This window comes from Malaclemys terrapin, chromosome 2 (genome assembly GCF_027887155.1).
Source record: "Malaclemys terrapin pileata isolate rMalTer1 chromosome 2, rMalTer1.hap1, whole genome shotgun sequence".
NCBI classification, from domain to species: domain Eukaryota; kingdom Metazoa; phylum Chordata; order Testudines; family Emydidae; genus Malaclemys; species Malaclemys terrapin.
In genome coordinates this window covers 134,618,328-134,636,788 of record NC_071506.1, presented here as the reverse complement: position 1 = coordinate 134,636,788, position 18,461 = coordinate 134,618,328, and the positions used below count along the sequence as shown (strand labels likewise).

Below are 18,461 nucleotides of genomic sequence, written 5' to 3'. Positions count from 1 at the left end.
AACCAACATGGAAAAAGTAACCTATGCTATATTAAAAACATTAAAACTACAGACGGTCTTTCACAAGAAATAACTCGGTGCTACAGTACATTTTTCAATCAAAATGTCTTAAGGATTTTTAGTATGTGGACTGAACACATATAGTAGATCCTCAGAGTTACGAAGCCGTTGAGAATAGAGGTTGTTTGTAACTCTGAACAAAACCGTATGGTTGTTCTTTCAGAAGTTTATAACTGAACATTGACTTAATACAGCTTCGAAACTTTACTATGCAGAAGAAAAATGCTGCTTTTAACCATCTTAATTTAAATGAAACAAACAATTTCCTTATCTTGTCAAAACAATTTTTTTTTAAACTTACCTTCTTTTTTTAGTAGTTTTAATTTAACACAGTATTGTAGAGTGAATCCTGCTGCCTGATTGTGTACTTCCAGTTCCAAATGAGGTGTGGGGTTGACCGGTCAGTTCGTAACTCTGGTGTTCATAACTCTGAGGTTTTACTGTATGTGCTAACAACATGTGTAAAGGAATAAATGATCACATGCAAAATTTATACTTATATTGGGAGAGAAATCAAAAGTCACTATTCAGATTGGGTCAGACAAAAAAGCAAAGTCTGGACTTTATATGCTGCAAAATTCCAGAGACCATAAAACTTCTTATAGAAATCCATCACTACAGACTTGTCTACATGGAGCAGCAAGGCACTTTACAGGGGTGTGATTTCTAAAGCCTACCACCACATTGCACATTAATTGGTCTGTGTAGATTCTGCTGGTGTGAATTAAAAGTTCTCTAGTGAGCTTTAACACACTGCTGTATGTTAGAGCGTATTAGGGAACTTTTAGTTTACACCAGCAGAGTCTACACCAGGGTTCTCAAACTGGGCATCAGGACCCCTCAGGCGGTCGCGAGGTCATTACATGGGGGCGGGGGAATCGCAAGCTGTCAACCTCCACCCCAAACCCTGCTTGCCTCCAACATTTATAATGATGTTAAATATATTAAACAGTGTGTTTAATTTATTAGGAGGGGGGTCGCACTCAGAGGCTTGCAATGTGAAAGGGGTCGCCAGTAAAAAAGTTTGAGACCCACTGGTCTACATGGACCAATCAATGCACTACAATTAGCAAGCTGTAGAAATCACACCCCTATAGCGCACCTTGCTGCTCCACATAGACAAGTCCTACAGCACCTGCATGTGTCACAAAGTTTATAACAGCCCACAATGGGCAACAATACTAACCCCTTGCTCAATCAGTTGTTCTCTTTCTCGGTCTCTCACCCACACCCACAGGGAAAAGGCTCAGAATAGCAAGAAAAGTGAAATTCTGGTAGCACTGATGTGATGGAAGCCATAAGAACCTAGACAGAACTGCATAATTAGTCTTTAAAACCAATAAGTAAAGTCCTGGCCAAACAAATGGGGGCTGCACCAGGCTCTGATAGCTACCAAACTTGTGACCTAATTGGGGGTGAGATCTACAGCTGAAGGAACTTCCACAGGTCTTACTATTTTAATATGTATTTTATGCAAAACTTGGCCATGGGATCACTCATATATTCAAGAATGAAGATGAAATACAATTCTAATGCCTTATCCCTAGGAAGGATAACTGAAATATTCACTATAAAATAAATGTATGCACTAATTCACATGAATCATAGAACATCAGATCTATAAAACTTCTGCAGGGATCCTTTTCATGGATGGGCAACCTTCCAGATTAAAGCAACAGATTATTTATGTTAAATACGAATATTAACTTAAAATGTGAATATGTTAAAATGAACTCAGTATTTGTTTAAGAAAAATACCTGCAGTTGTTCATTGAGAAGTTTCATATTTTTATTTTATTTTTTTACCCTTTCCTCTAAATTCCCTTCAGGTCACTTATCAATCCGTATCTTTACCTTGAAAGTAGAAGTATTTATTGTTCAGTTCCTTCCTATTCCCCGCCTGCCCTCCCCCGGCCACTCTGTGTAAAATAGAGCAAAATAGAGCTACATACAATGAGGTACTACTATACATATTATAAACCTAGATTGAGGAATAGTCCTTGGAAGGCCATACTTTAGTTCTTTTCAGGAGGCCTGCTAGTGTTCCAAAGTAGTACAGAGCTATTTATGGAAAAATCTCTGCTGAAACCACAGCCAGAATTTCAATAGGCTGCACTGCACAGAAGAGCCAGTGGTTAGGTTTGTGCTTGCAAATGCCTATATATTTGGAAATAATGTACTGGGTGTTATTGTTTTGCATGTAAATATCAGAAGCCTTTAGGCAATGACTTCCTTGATTTGTCACTGAAAACATTACATATTGTGCAGTAAAAGCCTGGATTATCTGGATTTTTTTTTTTTAAACTGAATCCACTCAGACATGCAATTCAAATTTAAAACACATATTTAATACGTAAGAAAAATACTTCTTTCAAAAGCATAAGTAGAGTCTGGCAATGCATTTCAAACTCAGCCACTATAGTTCTCTAACCCAGGGAGATTTTCCTGCTGTGGATTTTAAAACCATTATTTTAATTGAAGAGATCCCATTCCTTCAAGCCTCCTCACACAGATTCTTTGAGCAATGATTTAATTCCAGATACTCAGGCTAAGTCCAGAAGTTTGTAAGGCCCCTAATCCTCAAGTTGTCAAGCTCTAGACCACAAAGGAACATGTCTCCTAGGGCCTGGGGAAGGTGCTTTCCTTGAAGGAATCAAATGAAAGCAAAATTATTCTTACCTGCCATAATGGGCGTGAGGGGCAGAGAGCGAGAGAAAGACACACATGCTAGATGGAGTTTCAGGCAGCGTGCTGGAAAGCTCAGCACTTGTGAAGGTCACAAGTACAACTTACATTTCCAACAGGGATGAATACACAGATCTATCTATCAAATGATCACAGAATAAAAGCTTCTGATTACTTCACTCATGGAGGGACACAACTACTTTAATAGTTTATTTCCTTTTAAAATTAGTTTAATCTATTGCTTGTGGTGCCACTTGGAGGCTGGTAAATAGTTTTCCCTCTACCAATTCCTCCCCCCTTAGCAAATATTTTCCTGTGTTTCTATTTTGGCACAAACATAAATGGCTCAGTTTGTTTTTATTTTTTTTAAACATCCTTGTTAACATGGGTCTAATAACACTGTGGGATGGATTTTCAGAAATAGGAAACACCCACGACTCCAAATTACATGAATGGAAGCTGCAGATTCTTGACACCTCTGAAAAATCAAGCCCTGTGCTTATCCATTACACAGCACCTTGCAAAGAGGAAGCATAATCTAGCACAGTGGTTCTCAACCACGGGTACACAGAGGTCTTCCGGGGGGTACATCAACTCATCTGGATCAGTCTTTCTCAACTTGGGGGGAGTGACCCCCAATGGGGAGGGGGGTCACAAGATGGGTTTAGAGGGGTCACAAGTGCAGGGCTGCTGGTAAGGGGTGGCAAGCAGGGCAACTGTCTGGAGCCCCAGAGAAATTAAGTTATACGCTTCAGCCACAGGTGGCGGAGCTCAGGCTTGAGCCCTGGGTGGTGGGGCTTGGGTTCCAGACTCCTGAAAGAGGAACAGTTGTCAGGAAAGGTTGAGAACCACTAGCAGTCTGAGCAAGACAGCTGCTTTGATAATGGCTCACGCTATGGCCCTGGGTGAGTCATTTAACTTCTCTGCCTTAATCTCATCTGTAAAATATGGAAGTAAAAATTCTCCCTAGGTGATATCGAGTTATTTAACAGTTGTACAGCAAGATATAATGTTTTAAGCGGTTATATTAAATTTAATCCAAGGATCTCAAAGCACAATGCCATTATTTAAGCTTCTCAACACTACCCCTGAGACAGGCAGGCACGCTGGCTTTACAGCTCAAGGAAACCGAGGCAGAGAGACTCCCTCAACTTCAGACAGCAAATCAGTGTTGATTCAGGATTACAGCCTCTGTATTTTTCTGTATTCCAATTTCTCTGTATTCACTGTCAGTTTCACAACATTTGGAGATATCAATCTGACAAAATATTTCATTCTTTAGGAAAAAAACTCAAACCAATGTAATAGCTTAACTCAGGCTGTAGCAGTTACTGAGAACACAAATTTGATGGTGCCAGCCAACTCCACTTTGGATGCTGGGGAAAAGATGCAATGCTTAGAATGGGAACTTATTTTAACACTGGTTCATAAAGAGATTTCTACAGCAAACGAGTGTCCTGTGCATGATCTTTTGCTGGGTTTTGCAAGGTTTTTTTTGTTTTGTTTTCTTGAGATGATGGTAGGCTAGCAGGGGAGAAGATACCAGTGTTGCCCCAGATCAGGTTATTATCATCATCTTCCCAGCCCCAATTTGTAATATGGGAGAAGATTCCGCAATACTGTTACAAACTGTATTCCTCTATTTTGCCATTATTTTGTGTAGGGGGAATGATAGCAGTTCCATGTTTAAAACAGTCAAATGATGCCATATCTTTTCCAAATTGTGTAAATTATACCAGTTAGTGTATTGGCAACTGATCTGTGGGTGCTTCTGCTCAGCCCTGGGTACTAGGAAGTTTGCCTGGGCACTTCTGAAATCCCAGACAATTTGTGCGCAGCCAAACATCATCTTTGAACTCCACCCTATCTTCTCCAACTGCCCAGCTCCCACTTGATCTGCTAGATGGAAGTTCATATTTGCCCTTACCCAAAGTTCTGAAAATGTTGCCCATGGTGTGGAAACTACCCCCTTATCTACTTCACATTCATTCCATTTTGCTGCTTTAAAATCACTTCTACAAACCAGTGATCAATCCTCCACTGATCAACCCCCTCCTCCATTTGAGGCTTTTCTATTATTTCAGCGTTGTTGAAGGTGTTTTACAGGCTATAGGTGCCTCACACTAGAATTGTTGAATTGTCCTGAGTGACCTTGGACTGAGGTAGGGAGAACAAGTGACATTTAGCTCCGGCAAAACAGCAGAGCCTGGAGAGCATAGCATAATATAGCAATAAGTAGGGCCCAACCAAATTCATGGTCTATTTTGGTCAATTTCATGGTCATAGGATTTTAAAAATCATAAATTTCATGATTTCAGCTATTTAAAATCTGAAATTTCATGGTGTTGTAATTGTAGGAGTCCTGACCCAAAAAGGAGTTGTGTGTGGGGGCGGAGGGGCCACAAGGGGGGCTGCAGTACTGCTACCTGTACTTCTGCGCTGCTGCTGGCGACGGAACTGCCTTCAGAACTGGGCAGCCAGAGAGTGGTGGCTGCTGGCCGCGGGATCCCAGCTCTGAAGGAAGAGCCGCTGCCAGCAGAAGCGCAGGAGTAAGGATGGCATTGGAACCCTTACTTCTGTGCTGCTGCTTGCAGAACTGGGCGCCTGGTGAACAGCCACCACTCTCTGGCTTCCCAGCAGAGAAGTAAAAGTGGCAATATCATGACCCCCCTAAAATAACCTTGTGACTCCCCTGCAATGCCCTTTTGGGTCAGGACCCCCAATTTGAGAAACACTGGTCTCTCCCATGAAATCGGTATAGTATAGGATAAAAGCACACAAAAGACCAAATTTCATGAGGGCAGACCAGATTTCACAGTCCAGGACATGTTTTTCATGGCCACTAATTTGGTAGGGCCCTAGCAATAAGGTTTTGAAAATCCAGAGGCCAGGCATCCAGCTGAGTTTAAACTTTCAGACAGCTTGGGCACCTGATGCCATCAGCAGATATTTAAAAAAAACAAAACAAAACCACCAAGCACAGCTCATGCTCTGAAAAGTCCCCTTCTTTGAACATGCAAAACTGGGCAATGACATCCTCTGCAAAGCACTCAAAGGAGGCCCTTTGAAAACTCCTCCCCTGTTAATATATGTGCTTCAGTTTGCCGAACTGTAAATGGTGGATGTTAGTTCTTACCTATCACTTCAGGGGTATTGAGAGGCTTAATTCACAGATATGTTGAAAGCAGAGTACTTTGCCTGGGAGGTGCTCTAGAAGTAAACAAGTACAACCATTTTATAGATGGGGAAACTGAAGGGAGAGAAGGTAATTGACTTGCTTAAGATCACTGAAGGGCTCCAAGTCCTTGATGCAGTTAAAACGCGAATTCCTCACTCCAAATTGTGTACTTGCACAACACACCTCTCTTGAAAACAAGTCACGCAAGACAATTTTCCAAACAACGGTGATATTGGAATTGAAGAGATTAAAAAAGGCCATTCAACACATCCAAAAATACATCCCTGTGAAAAGCATAAAAGACCTGGAACAGACACATTTAAGATATGTATTTCTATTGGTTACATTCCTCTGCTGAACAGATGATCAGGACCTCTTGGAAAAAAAAGTTTCTTTACAAGGACTGTGATCTGTTTTTATAATCGATCAAACTGGAAGTTGATTTCAGTATGACTGTAGCTCAACTGATTTTCATATGCACTATGACAATTTGCTTTAAAAAAAGAAAAAATATTTTGGGAAAACAAGTCCTTGTATTGAATGCACATACATAGGCAGTATGTAGGTCACATCTGAATGTGACTGCTGTTTACTAAATCTTTTTCCACTGCCATGGTGGAAAGCAATGTTGCCATCACTGCTTTGAAGAATCAAAGAATGCTTCCTGGAATACTTTTGACATTTATCAGGGACAAAAACAAAAAAAAATCTAGCAGGATTTAACCAACAAGTGCATGAGTAGGAATTCAGTGCAAATTTTAAAATACAAATATGCAATATGAAGTCTTTATTAGCTTAACTATCCTGGAATATATGTAGTTTATGCAGATGCACCGCTACCTCAATATAACGCGACCTGATGTAACACAAATTTGGCTATAACGCGGTAAAGCAATGCTCGGGGGGGGGGGGGCGCGGCTGCGCACTCCGGTGCATCAAAGCAAGTTCGATATAACGCTGTTTCACCTATAATGTGGTAAGATTTTTTGGCTCCTGAGGACAGCGTTATACCGAGGTAGAGGTGTAATTGAACCCAGCTACTCAAAATCATTAAGTACAAAAGCAGTACACCTCTACCCTGATATAACGCTGTCCTTGGGAGCCAAAAAATGTTACCGCGTTATAGGTGAAACTGCTTTATATCGAACTTGCTTTGATCCACCGGAGTGCGCAGCCCCACCCCCCCAGAGCACTGCTTTACCGCGTTATATCCGAATTAGTGTTATATTGGGTCGCGTTATATCAGGGTAGGGGTGTATTTTCACAGGGAGTCACTATTTGTTCCCAGAATCAGTCATTCACAAAATTCAACTGAAAATGCTAAGAAAAACCATTTTACACAGGCTGTGTTATACATACCTGAAGAATGAACCTTACTTAGAATGCTGATTTTCCACTCTCTCCCACTGACCCTAAAACTTCTGCCTACAGTTCCAAAATTAGATGCAAGCACAACTGCCTAGGGGTTTTAACATGCAAGCCAAATAGGCTGGTTTGTCTTAAAATGTTGCCATCACTTGTGAATCTCTAAATGCAAAGTACATTTTTATAAAGACTGTGCGCCTAAGGTAATTACTTCTCCTTCGGTGGTTAACAAAAGAATGGTGAGTTCGAAGAGAAGAGCTTGCAGCAGTTCCTAGCTCTGCAACTGAATTATGACCAATTTCTGAAAACAGTCATTTGAAGTTTCTGTAATATTATAATTTTCAATAGTACCACCATAGTTCAGGGCCTGACAGCCGGTGTTTGCATTAAACCTTGATTTTCAGGGGAGCATAAACTAACTCTTTCCAGATTTTGTTTTGCTTTAAACCAACATGACACTTTGTTTCAACAAACAGAATCATGTGGCCTTAAATGTAGCCTATGGGGATGTTTTGAAAACACCTAACATATTTCTGGTTGAAAAAAAGCCCGAGAATGAAAAACATGATATTTGCAGTGAAGGATGCTCAATTACACAACTCCATACTATACCATGTCAGGATACTTCAACATCTCTCCTCTTTCAGAGCACAAGAAATGTTTTTGATTACACCTCTCCTCTTCATAGGCAATATTGCAGCTAGCAAGTTCTCTTCCTCCACCCTCCTCTAAAGACCTATGAAGTACAATCTCACCAAGCCTGGAGCAGGGCAAAATGGTTCTAACCAGTATGAAAATCCAATCTGATTACTGTATCCTATGTATTGATAGAACCATCACTGGCACTATAAAAATACGTACATAGATAAAACGTGTTTGAGTAGCATCATAATGCAGTTGCCACTGCACTTTTTTTTTTTTTTTTTTTTTTTTTTTAAGTATTACACACGTAATACCCTGATTTTCAAGACTGAAAACTGGCATATGCCAGTGCAGACATAATTTTGTTTACATTTCTTTTAATTCACTCCATCTCTTTTTAAGTTTAAAGAACTATTTGTGATCACCCTGCTGACAGCAGCCCTTCACCCTTAGAAGATAAGTTCAGGGAGGATAGGTCCATCAACGGCTATTAGCCAAGAGAGTTAGGGATGGAAATAGATATTTTAAGAAGTTCTTTACAATCCAATGAGGGATGACTTCCAGATTTTAAGACTTGAAATCTAGCTTGGGACTTTAAAAACAGAAATCCTTTTAAACCAAAAAAAGGAAGGAAACAGAGTTAAAGATCAGCAGTGATTCAGGATGTTTGGCACTCCTTTTAACTACTCTCTTAGTGCCAATGTTTTAGATTCTGGTCCTTCTGGGATGACTTTTAACAAATTTGATATTGGATAATTTGTATTGTTGGGTTTCATTAAAAGAGAAACATAATTTTTAAAAATGTTTTAAGCGCTGTACTTCCCAAATATCATCAGGAGTTCAGCATCACTATTTTCATTGTTTGTATTACAGTAGGATCTGGAGGCCCGAACTAAGGTCAGAGCCCCATTAGGCTAGGTCCTGTACAAATCTATAGTACGAGACAGGGCCTGCTGCCCCACCCCCCCAAATTACCACCTAAATATACAAGCCAAAGAATAGGAGGGGAAACAGTGGCATAGAGAGGGAAAGTGACTTGCCCATGTCACATGGCAAGTCAGAGGCACAGCTAGGAATACATCCCAGGTCTCTTAACTCCCAGTCTATCACTAGAAGATTTTCTTCTTTCTTTTCAGCTCCTCCAAAGTGTGCTTGATTCCTCTCTGTTGCGATGCTGCCAAATTCATCATTCCATGATGTCACAGCTATCACAAGAAACCTCCTGCACTACACAAGTGCCTAAAAAGGGGCTTGCCTAAAGTGGCCTTTTTAGAGAGGGGGGGGGGGGGGGGGGAAGAGAGAGAGATAGGTAAGTTTTCCAAAGCAGGTCAAACTCCACAGTCCAACAGGATTTCCAAGGATAGCTTTGACGCTCTAGAACAAGTCAGATTTCTTATATATTTATTAATATTATAGTACTGTTTAGATCAGACTCCAGTCACAGATCAGGGCCCACACTGTGCTAGGCAACATATAAACAAGTATGAAAGTTTCCTGCCCCACAGAATTTACCATCCAAGTGAAAGTCAAGAGACACCAGGTGGATGCAGACAGAGACTGTTGGAGCACAATGAAACAATACTGATTACCATGTTAGGCAGCAGTCACAGCACAAAGGTGCCTAGCCAACATCAAGTCTAGAATGAGCCATCTAGTTCTCACTTTTGACGCAACTTCTAAGAATACAGCTGTCCATTTAAAACTAGCTATCAACTCAATGCGCTTTGTTCTTTTGGGGCCAAATACTTCCAGCTGACCCATGGAACAGGACACATGACCAATCAAGAGAAGCAATCTACTAAGATATCCTTAGTTGACTCTCCTCCAACTGGACACAGCAACTCTCATCCACCATCATTGGCAGAGGGTGTGATTTCATAAACAGTGTAAAAGCTCCCATCAGTAGGCAGAATGGAGTTGAAATACAGAGAGAGGATGATCACCCTGCTTCCAGCAGGCTCCATCTAAGCTTCAATTTTCTTTGGTTTTGTGATTTGAATTCAGAAGTTTCTTTCAATTTTTAACCCTTCAAATATTGCTGAACCAATAGCAGGATCCATAGCTGCTCTGCAATTTTATGAAGTATACCAAAAATAGATATGAAACAGTGTTCATGAGACGTGATAAACCTGGATTCAAACACTGAAAAAAAAATCACCCCAGAAGAAAAGAAAAATCAACTCTGTTCCCCCCCGCTCGCCTTAATTTGACACATCGTAGGAATGCAAAAGACTCAGACTCCAACAACTATATTTTTTACAGATTTCTGGACAACACCTGAGAGAGTATTTACATGGTCCAACTTAGTTCTTTTTGCAAAGCAATAATTAAAAATATGTGAAAGTTATTATATTAACCAGATGTCTTGTTTTCTGACATTCTGAGGACTCACAGCTCCTAATGACTTTGACTGGAGTTGTGGGTGCTCTGCAATTTTGGGGGATAAAAAAATGCCAGGCCAAAGAATGGTTGAAGAGGATTACAACTTCAAGGCCCTTTCCTGCAATGACACTGGGGCAGATATTGCAATCCCAAGCAATATTTTTAGGAACCACACTATTACATGTATGTAACACTCTGGGTTAGGGATTGTATACAACTCCTCCAAGAACAAGGGGGGGGGTGGAGGGAATGATTAAGGTGAATCACTTAGGTTGTCAACTCCTCCAGAGAAATATCAACCCACAGCAGGGTTGAACTGCTTCAAATTGGGTTTTCCAGAGACCAACAGATAAAGAAAGGGATTTTAAAAGGTTGTGTTTAAAGTGACTCAGGGCCCTCTTACTGATCTAGCAAACAAACAAGGCCTTCTGTCCACAGGGACCCTCAACCCTTGCTGAAGGGTTGGACAGACTTTGGTCTGCTAAGGTCCCATAAGACTGACAGGTGACTCCTGATATGATTTGTGTGTGTGTTTAAATGTGTTTATTGTTGTTCTATTTTCTCTGTAATGCTTTTACCTTAAGAATAAATATGCCTGCTTAGAAAGAGCTGAGTGGTAACGTGTAACTACTGGCAATACACTGTTCCTAGCCCTCGGACAAAAAGCAAAGCTCAGATATCAGCCTTCAAGCAGACAAACTTGTCGGACATATCAGCATAAGGCAAGGAGCAGTGCAGCCTTAAAACCCCTGGTCAGATGGGAGTGGGACCAGGGTCCCTGCCAAGAGACAGGTGATAGCTGGAGACCAGAGACCTGACTGGGCACTCCTGAAGTGCATGCCATGGTGGGGGAAATACAGATGCAGTTACCCTGGAACTGTGAGATACATACCATGCATAGAATTACTATTAAATAAAAAGGACGCTACTACTATGTCTACACTAGGGATTTTAAGGGAAAAAAATTGCTACCAGTGCTGAACCAGGGGTAGCACAAGTAATAACAAGGCTCCAGCAACTTCTGGGTTCTTTTAACACTAGTATTTAAACCTTCTGAGAAGATTTAACTCCAGAAGCCAATGGAGGTGCCTAGTCTACACCTGTATTCTGATTCAGCTGAACCAGTAAAGCCAGTGGGTTCTCCCACCCTACCCCCACTGTAGACAGGGTCTCAGAGTTGAGTGCAGATCATTCACAGGATTTGGGAACCTACAATGTGAATACAAATGTAAAGGAGAAGGGACTATCCCATGGCCGTGCATGCAAATGGACCAGCAAATTCAGAAAGCAAGCTAGTACAATCAAGCAAATTAAGAAACAGATGATGCAATAGAAAAGTATGACATGATCTGTAGCTATAGTAAGTCTACCAATATTGCTATTTTGATCCCAAGTTTCAGTTTATAATGCGTCTGCTGTCGTTTACTCTGTAGGCTACAACTTGGAAGCATCCAGTTACAATCAAAGAGTTCTTTTGCACAATTTTAAGATTTTTGTTTTAAATCTAAAAAGATCTGATTCTGCATCACTCGTGCACCCAAAATTGCCTAAGTCTGCAGAAATTCTGGATGGTAAAGAAGAGAGGATCAGGAGGGCAAACAAGCGCTAAGTCAGGGGTTCTCAAACTGGGGGTCGGGACCCCTCAGGGGGTCACAAGGTTATTACATGGGGGGGGGTCACAAGCTGTCAGCCTCCACCCCAAACCCCACTTTGCCTACAGCATTTATAATGGTGTTAAATATGTAAAGAAGTGTCTTTAATTTAAAAGGGGGTCACACACAGAGGCTTACTATGTGAAAGGGATCACCAGTGTAACAGTTTAAGAACCACTGCACTAGGTGCATTAAAACAAAAGAACCAAAAAAGTGAAACTAACATTTCACTCCAAACAAAAGTGAAACTACTCTATTTTAACCTTCTATGCTGAAAGAAATGCAAGAAATAAACTGCATAACAAAGTGAAAAGTGAATTAGAGTTTTAAAATTGTTTCCGTTTTAACAAACCAAGCTAGTAGTATTACAAGGAATTTGCTTTTAAATTGTGTATATTCAATTCAGTTGTCTTTTTAAGATCACTTTTTAAAACAAAAAACACACATGCTAGTTGCAATCTTACAATAACCAGCATTTTTCCTCCATAATCACAGCGTTCTTGTGAGGAGGCAGTACATGCACATTTAAAAGACCACCACCCTCTCAAGGCTCAGACAGCAACATTCTTGTAAACTTTCAATATGCAGCCTGCTTACAAGGAAGAAGCAGAAAGGCAGACAGAGAAAAAGATTATCAGACTGGACTTAAAGCCATTGCATACTTATTCCCATGCAATTTAGGGAGACTACACATACCAGAAACATGTAAAACTATAGTCCCAAATTCACAAGGAGGATTATTAAAAGGTGTGTTTACTCAGTACACAGCTAGAAATATAACAAATGCAAGGAAATAAATTTAAGAAATGCAATTAAACAGTATTTAAACTATTGGAACAATATTTCAAGGATAAGGGATCTATCTGAAGTATACCAGTACCTTTAAATAGTTGGGTGGGAGCTAAAGTTAGTTTGATTAGATGGACAGATATCTTTCAATTGTTCTGTAAGGGTTTTCAGCATGCCATGTAGGAGTCAGCCATATGGGTAAAAGAATTCCAACTCAACAAAATCCATTATGGTCAGATACTCCCACTTAAATTTTCCTAGTGACCTTACTAAAGCAGCCATCCCAGTGCACAACTTCACTACAAAAATCCCAGGCCCTAGGTAGAAGCCCTGTAATATACACTAAAAAACACCTTTACAAGATGATGATATAGCTGACTATGAAGTCATTATAATCTTCTTTGTCTCTATCTAGGGACAGCTCGCACAATGAGCAGCTTATACCTTTTGTACAATTAGAAATGGATATTTAGACAAAAAATTGTTAAAGGCAACACTGAGTGTCAGGCTGGACAAGCTAGTTAATGTACTCGTGGCCTTTAACTCGACCCATTGTGACTAGCTATTGCAGCTGTCAGGAAGTGAGAGACTGCTAAATCATCTTTCATACTAAGTGTGTAGGCACTATAATATTTAAGAACAAATAGGGGAGTTAAGAACGGAGACTGGCTCTTGGTTTTCCAGATCCATTTAATCACAGATATATTAAAAAAAAAAAAAGGGGGGGGGGGAACCCCACACGTTAGTATTATTTAATGGAACAGATGCATGAACATCAATGGAACAGCTCTAATGTTTTTCTCTTAGTTCATAGGCTCTATCAGTGGAGAAATAGGCAGAGTCAAGATTTCCTCAATTGTTTGCATTTAATTCAAAAGCCAGATAGCTACAGAATGTTAATTAACAAGAAAATCGACAGAAACTGATGTCTGGTAGGAAAAAAAATGAACAACAGTTATATAAATTATTAACATTCAATCTTTAAAATGTAACTGCTGAACAATTTAAAATGTATCCATCTTACATAAAAATCATATTAAAGGTACTGAAATTTATTAAAACCTACTTGCTTCCAAAAACCTATCTTTCAGTCGATAAGCATCAGACAAAACCTTTGAAGGGCATCAATTCCACAGGTTGCAGGTCATGAATAAAAACAAAATACTTGTGTCCCTACAGTAGCAGCAATTCCAGAATTTAAATCTGACCATGTCAAAAGGAAAAAATAATGGAAATGAAATAAGTTACTAATTTCTTAAATACAACAAATATTTTTCTCATTTGCCTGTTAGTGACTACAGGATGTGTAAAATGCTGTGCATGCCAAATAAATCATACAAACATACACCCAAAGTCAGCTTTTTGCAAGAGAAAACTATTGTAGATCTTGATCTTGCAAGCTGCTCTGCATAAATGGACCTCTAAAACCATAAAGAATTTCATCCAAGTCAGAGGGGCTCTGCCCACATAGAGTGGCAAGAAGGATCAAGAGCCCTGGTTCAGCCCAGAAGTCTGAATAGTCGAAAGGAAATAAAGACCTCTCCTTCCAAGAAACAAGCATAAATTTGAAAATTCCAAATGGAATTTTTGCATCATCAACTGGAGGCAGCCATTTTGCTAAAAAGGTGACATCTGTCACTGGCAGGGTAGGAGCCCTATACTACAAAAGCTTACAGCAGTTTCCAATAATAATTCATCATGAAAAATAACTGACACTTAGAGTAATTTTGTACAAAAATTCCACTTTAATTCTGATGGCTAATGCAGGATGGAAAGACGAAGATTTACCTGACACTTATGCAGCACCTTACATCTTCAAAGTGCTGTGCACACATTAATTAATCCTCACAACACTCCTGTAAAGAACGTAAATATCATTATCCCCATTTCATTGACGGGGAAAACAGACAAGTTAGTAGCTCTGTCTCAACTGAGACTATTTGTCATGTGACAGATATTTTGGAAAACAAGTTAACTACTGTTGCAATCTATGGGCCAAATTCAACTCTGATGTAAGCAGCAGGAGGACCATGGATGTCAGCTGAATTGCACCCACTTACACCACATATAAGTTTGATTCCAGAATATACTGGGATGCCTGGATGTTTCCACTTGCCTTCCTACTTTAATAAAAGTATGTATAATTAAACCCAATTCTGAAGGAGAAACTTCAGCAACACCCTTGCTACATTTCATCAGCAATCAGATTAATTCACTGTAATAAAGTTTGTTCTTACCTTCTGCTACATCATCATCTACAGCCCCTTTCACCTGAGAAAAACACCACTGAATGTCATTCCCTCCTCCTCCTCCAGCTCCTAGAAAAAAACAAAAACAGATTCTCATTAAATCAGTCTGAGTTTTGTGTTTACTCCAGTAAACACAGAGGCAGTATCCACAGCTGGCAAGTGACACAATTTAGACAGCACCCTACACACCTACAACAAAACAACATTTCCTGTGCAAATATAGACATTCCAAAAGTTGATTACAAACTTTTCCCCCCTGCAACTCCCTCCCCCCCGCAATCCTGATATTGCTTTTGTGAGTGATTTGCCCAATATCCAAAGCAACATCTGTCAAAAGTAGCAGCAGGAATGATAAAAGTTGCTCTCTACAATTGTTGAAAACTCACAAAACTATCAAAACAAACACAGCTAGTGTTAATAAACTATGCCAGGTTAAAACGAGCACCAGTTGTGAAATATACCAACACTTTTTTTAAATTTAAAAACGTCAGTGCCCTCTAAACAGAGCACTTTACTTACAAGTGACTTCAATTTCTTAGTAAATATTAGATGCCAGAATGGCCCCTACAAGTTTTCCAAATATTTCAAATCATTAAATGTTTGCACTTTATAAAAAAAAGAAACAATTCATTTTTCTTTTGGAAAATACATTACACCACCTAAGTACTTCAGACTGGAGAAAACAAGTTTTAAAGCAAGTTTATAATCCTCTTCCTCCTTCACCATAAAAGTACCAAAAGAAACCGTCAGGCTTAGGTTTTTTTAAAAGCAACAAATCTGTGCAGCAAACTGAACAATCTGCCTGAAGTTAACAGCAAGTATAACTACCATAGAAAATGGATCGAAGAGAAAACTTCAGGAACATTACCGCCTCAGCGGACGGTAGTGATTCATTTGAACCTTGCCACCAAAATGCCAAAAAAACACAACCCATTTCTTTTGCATTTCATTCTTAACAAATCACTGGGTTGGGTCCAGACAGGAAGAGAGATGGAAACAAGTTTGCTCTGTCTTCAGGAGGCAATCAAAATGGAAATTCCTTTTCAACCCACAACAACCGAAAAGGCTACATAACAGATGTAGCTGTTAATGTGATGCAAAATTTGGGGGAAGAGGGGGCATGCAGGAAGGATCCCACACACACACACACACACACACCCAAATCACACCAAGTTGAGGAACAAATTAAATTAAGTTCAAGTCAGGAGCAGTCTCTTTCCATGAAAGATCAAGAGGCGGCCTGAACACTGGGGAGTGGGGGGCGGGGGGGAGGAGGTGGCAGAAAGAGTCTGAAAAGGATTACACTGTGGTTTGTATTTGGAGCTTCTTACAAAGTCCAGGAACTCAGGGAGACAACCTGAACTAGAATCAGCCAAGGTGATGGGGGAAATCTTATCAGGATGTCCATCTAGACAATATGAATAGCAATATTTGTTTTGGATACATGTATTGGACAAGTATCCCACCCACAGCATCTTTCCCAACCATCCACAACTCTATCCACCCACTTTCTTGTTCTCCCCCCACTTCTGCTATTTGCTATTTAATTCTTACTTTTAACACCTTGGAAGCATTTTGAGAGTGACTGTTTGCAAGAAAAAACACTATACCTACCGTATGCAGCAAACTGTATTTTAATTTTCATACAACTTGCTACATTCAAGGCCTTGTTTCCCTTGAAAAAAGAAGGAAAGGAAAGAGAAGGGTGGAGTGGGATAGCCTGGTATGTGTGTGGGAAGCAAGGTGCAAACTAAATACAGCCTCTCACTCTGCCATACAGAATGCAAGACACTGAAGAGGCAATTAATTTGCGGAGGAGGGGAAATGAACATATCACCAGAAGAAAAAAAAATTACAAGGGGAAAAAGTAAAAGGAAGAGCCATCCTGTGCACGTGGATCAGTTTTTATCTTACAATTCGCACTTTAGGATGCAAGATAAGCAATCTGCAAAATAAAGAATGAACATGAATCTCCAGAATTAAGAAAAGAAGAAAAACACCATACATTATTGCACACACTCAGCGATACCTGAATTTTCTAACAAACTACAATCCTCTTCCAATTTCACCTTTATCTGCAGATATTTACACAACTACACCCTGTAGTAGGGTGCAGCTGCTCTCTAAACACAATCACATCTGCACCCTACAGCCACCCTCCTGAGCACATCTGCACCTCTACAAACTGCACTTCAAGAACGCAACACCGAAGAGCAATTCCCTCGCAAAACCAGAAAGTCTAGGGAAGAAATACGAGAGAGAGAGAGAGAGAGAGCAAGAAACACACACCCTGCTTGGAAATCTCCTAATATGCTCAACTTCAGAAATACAGGGCTTCTTCCAAACCCAGCCACCACCACCACCTTTTCCTCGTGAAATACAAATGTTTTGCAAACAGGGAAGCAAAAGAGGGGAATGAACACAGATTTCTAGAAGGAAAAAATATATATTGGGGGGGGGGGGGCGATGCAAATTGCATTTCAGGATTGAAGGTTTTAGGAATGCAAATTAAAAAAAAAAAGAGGAAGAGAAACCGAGCCCACATTTTCAGAGGAAGGAATAAAAAAAATAAAAGAGAGAGAGGGGGAATGAGAAAGAGGAAAAGAAGGAGAGACCGATATACCCAACGAGCAAGTCTGCCACCTCCACACATAACAGGCAGCAGCAGCCGCTCAGGTTTGCAGGCTGCTTTCAAGGCCATTTTAGTGGCCTCACCTGCCCCTACACACACATCCCCCCGCCCCCTGGGCTCTATGGGCAGCGGGGGCCGGCCCCCGGGAAGGAGGGGGCACTCTCCCCCTTACCTGCCATGTTGGGCTGCCAATAGCGGCCGGGTCAGAGAGAGCTGCCTTTCAGCTCTAGATAGGGCCCCCTTGGCCGGGCTGATGGCGAGCGTGGAGGGAGGATGGCGGCAGATTGTACCGGGGGGGGGGGGCGGTGTAAAGCCGGCTCCGTTCGGCTTCCCCCGCTCTTCCGAGTCGGTCTTTCCTGCTCGCTCGTCCGCCCCCCCCCTCCCGTTCCAAGGTTCCACTTTCAAAATGGCGCCGGCTGAGCTGGGGGTGACGTCACCCGGGGAGGAGAGGGGAGGGGGGGACGAGGGGCGGGGTGAGAACTCCAAAGAGAAGTGGGGGGGAGACAGGAGGGGCGACCGGGGAAGGAGGTTGATTCGGTTGCGTCCGCCCCTGCTGCACTCTCTGGTGCCTCTCTGCTAGCTAGACTGCCCAGCTCCTGCCAGCTGCACCCACACATCTGCCCAGCCCCTGCCAGCTGCTAACCAGCCCCATTCACTGTGTTTGCTGCACCCCAGCTATGCCCACGCATCCACCCACCTCCTCCCCTGCACCCTCACATATCCCCACCACCTACACCCCAGCCATCCCCATCCACTGCATTTACTGCACCCGCATCTCTGCCCTGCCCAGCCCCCACCAGCTGCACATCCACCAACCTCTCTGCCCA

At 41.2% G+C, this 18,461-nt stretch overlaps 1 protein-coding gene across 4 annotated transcripts in view; it reads right to left on the bottom strand.

The window, feature by feature from the left end:
* Positions 1 to 18,019, bottom strand: part of PPP2R2A (protein phosphatase 2 regulatory subunit Balpha) — an 82,514-nt gene extending 64,495 nt beyond the window's left edge. The window contains exons 1-2 of one of the 4 annotated variants that reach the window (XM_054017371.1): positions 17,807 to 18,019; positions 14,991 to 15,071 (exon numbers count right to left, since the gene is read on the bottom strand). In XM_054017371.1, coding sequence (XP_053873346.1) covers positions 14,991 to 15,071; positions 17,807 to 17,813 — 88 coding nt within the window. In that variant the 5' untranslated portion in view covers positions 17,814 to 18,019. Of the gene's footprint in view, positions 1 to 2,739; positions 2,762 to 14,990; positions 15,072 to 15,830; positions 15,897 to 16,616; positions 16,865 to 17,806 lie in introns of those variants that run through there. The other 3 variants (XM_054017370.1, XM_054017369.1, XM_054017372.1) reach the window with 3 other exon arrangements.
* Positions 18,020 to 18,461: the final 442 nt, after the last annotated feature.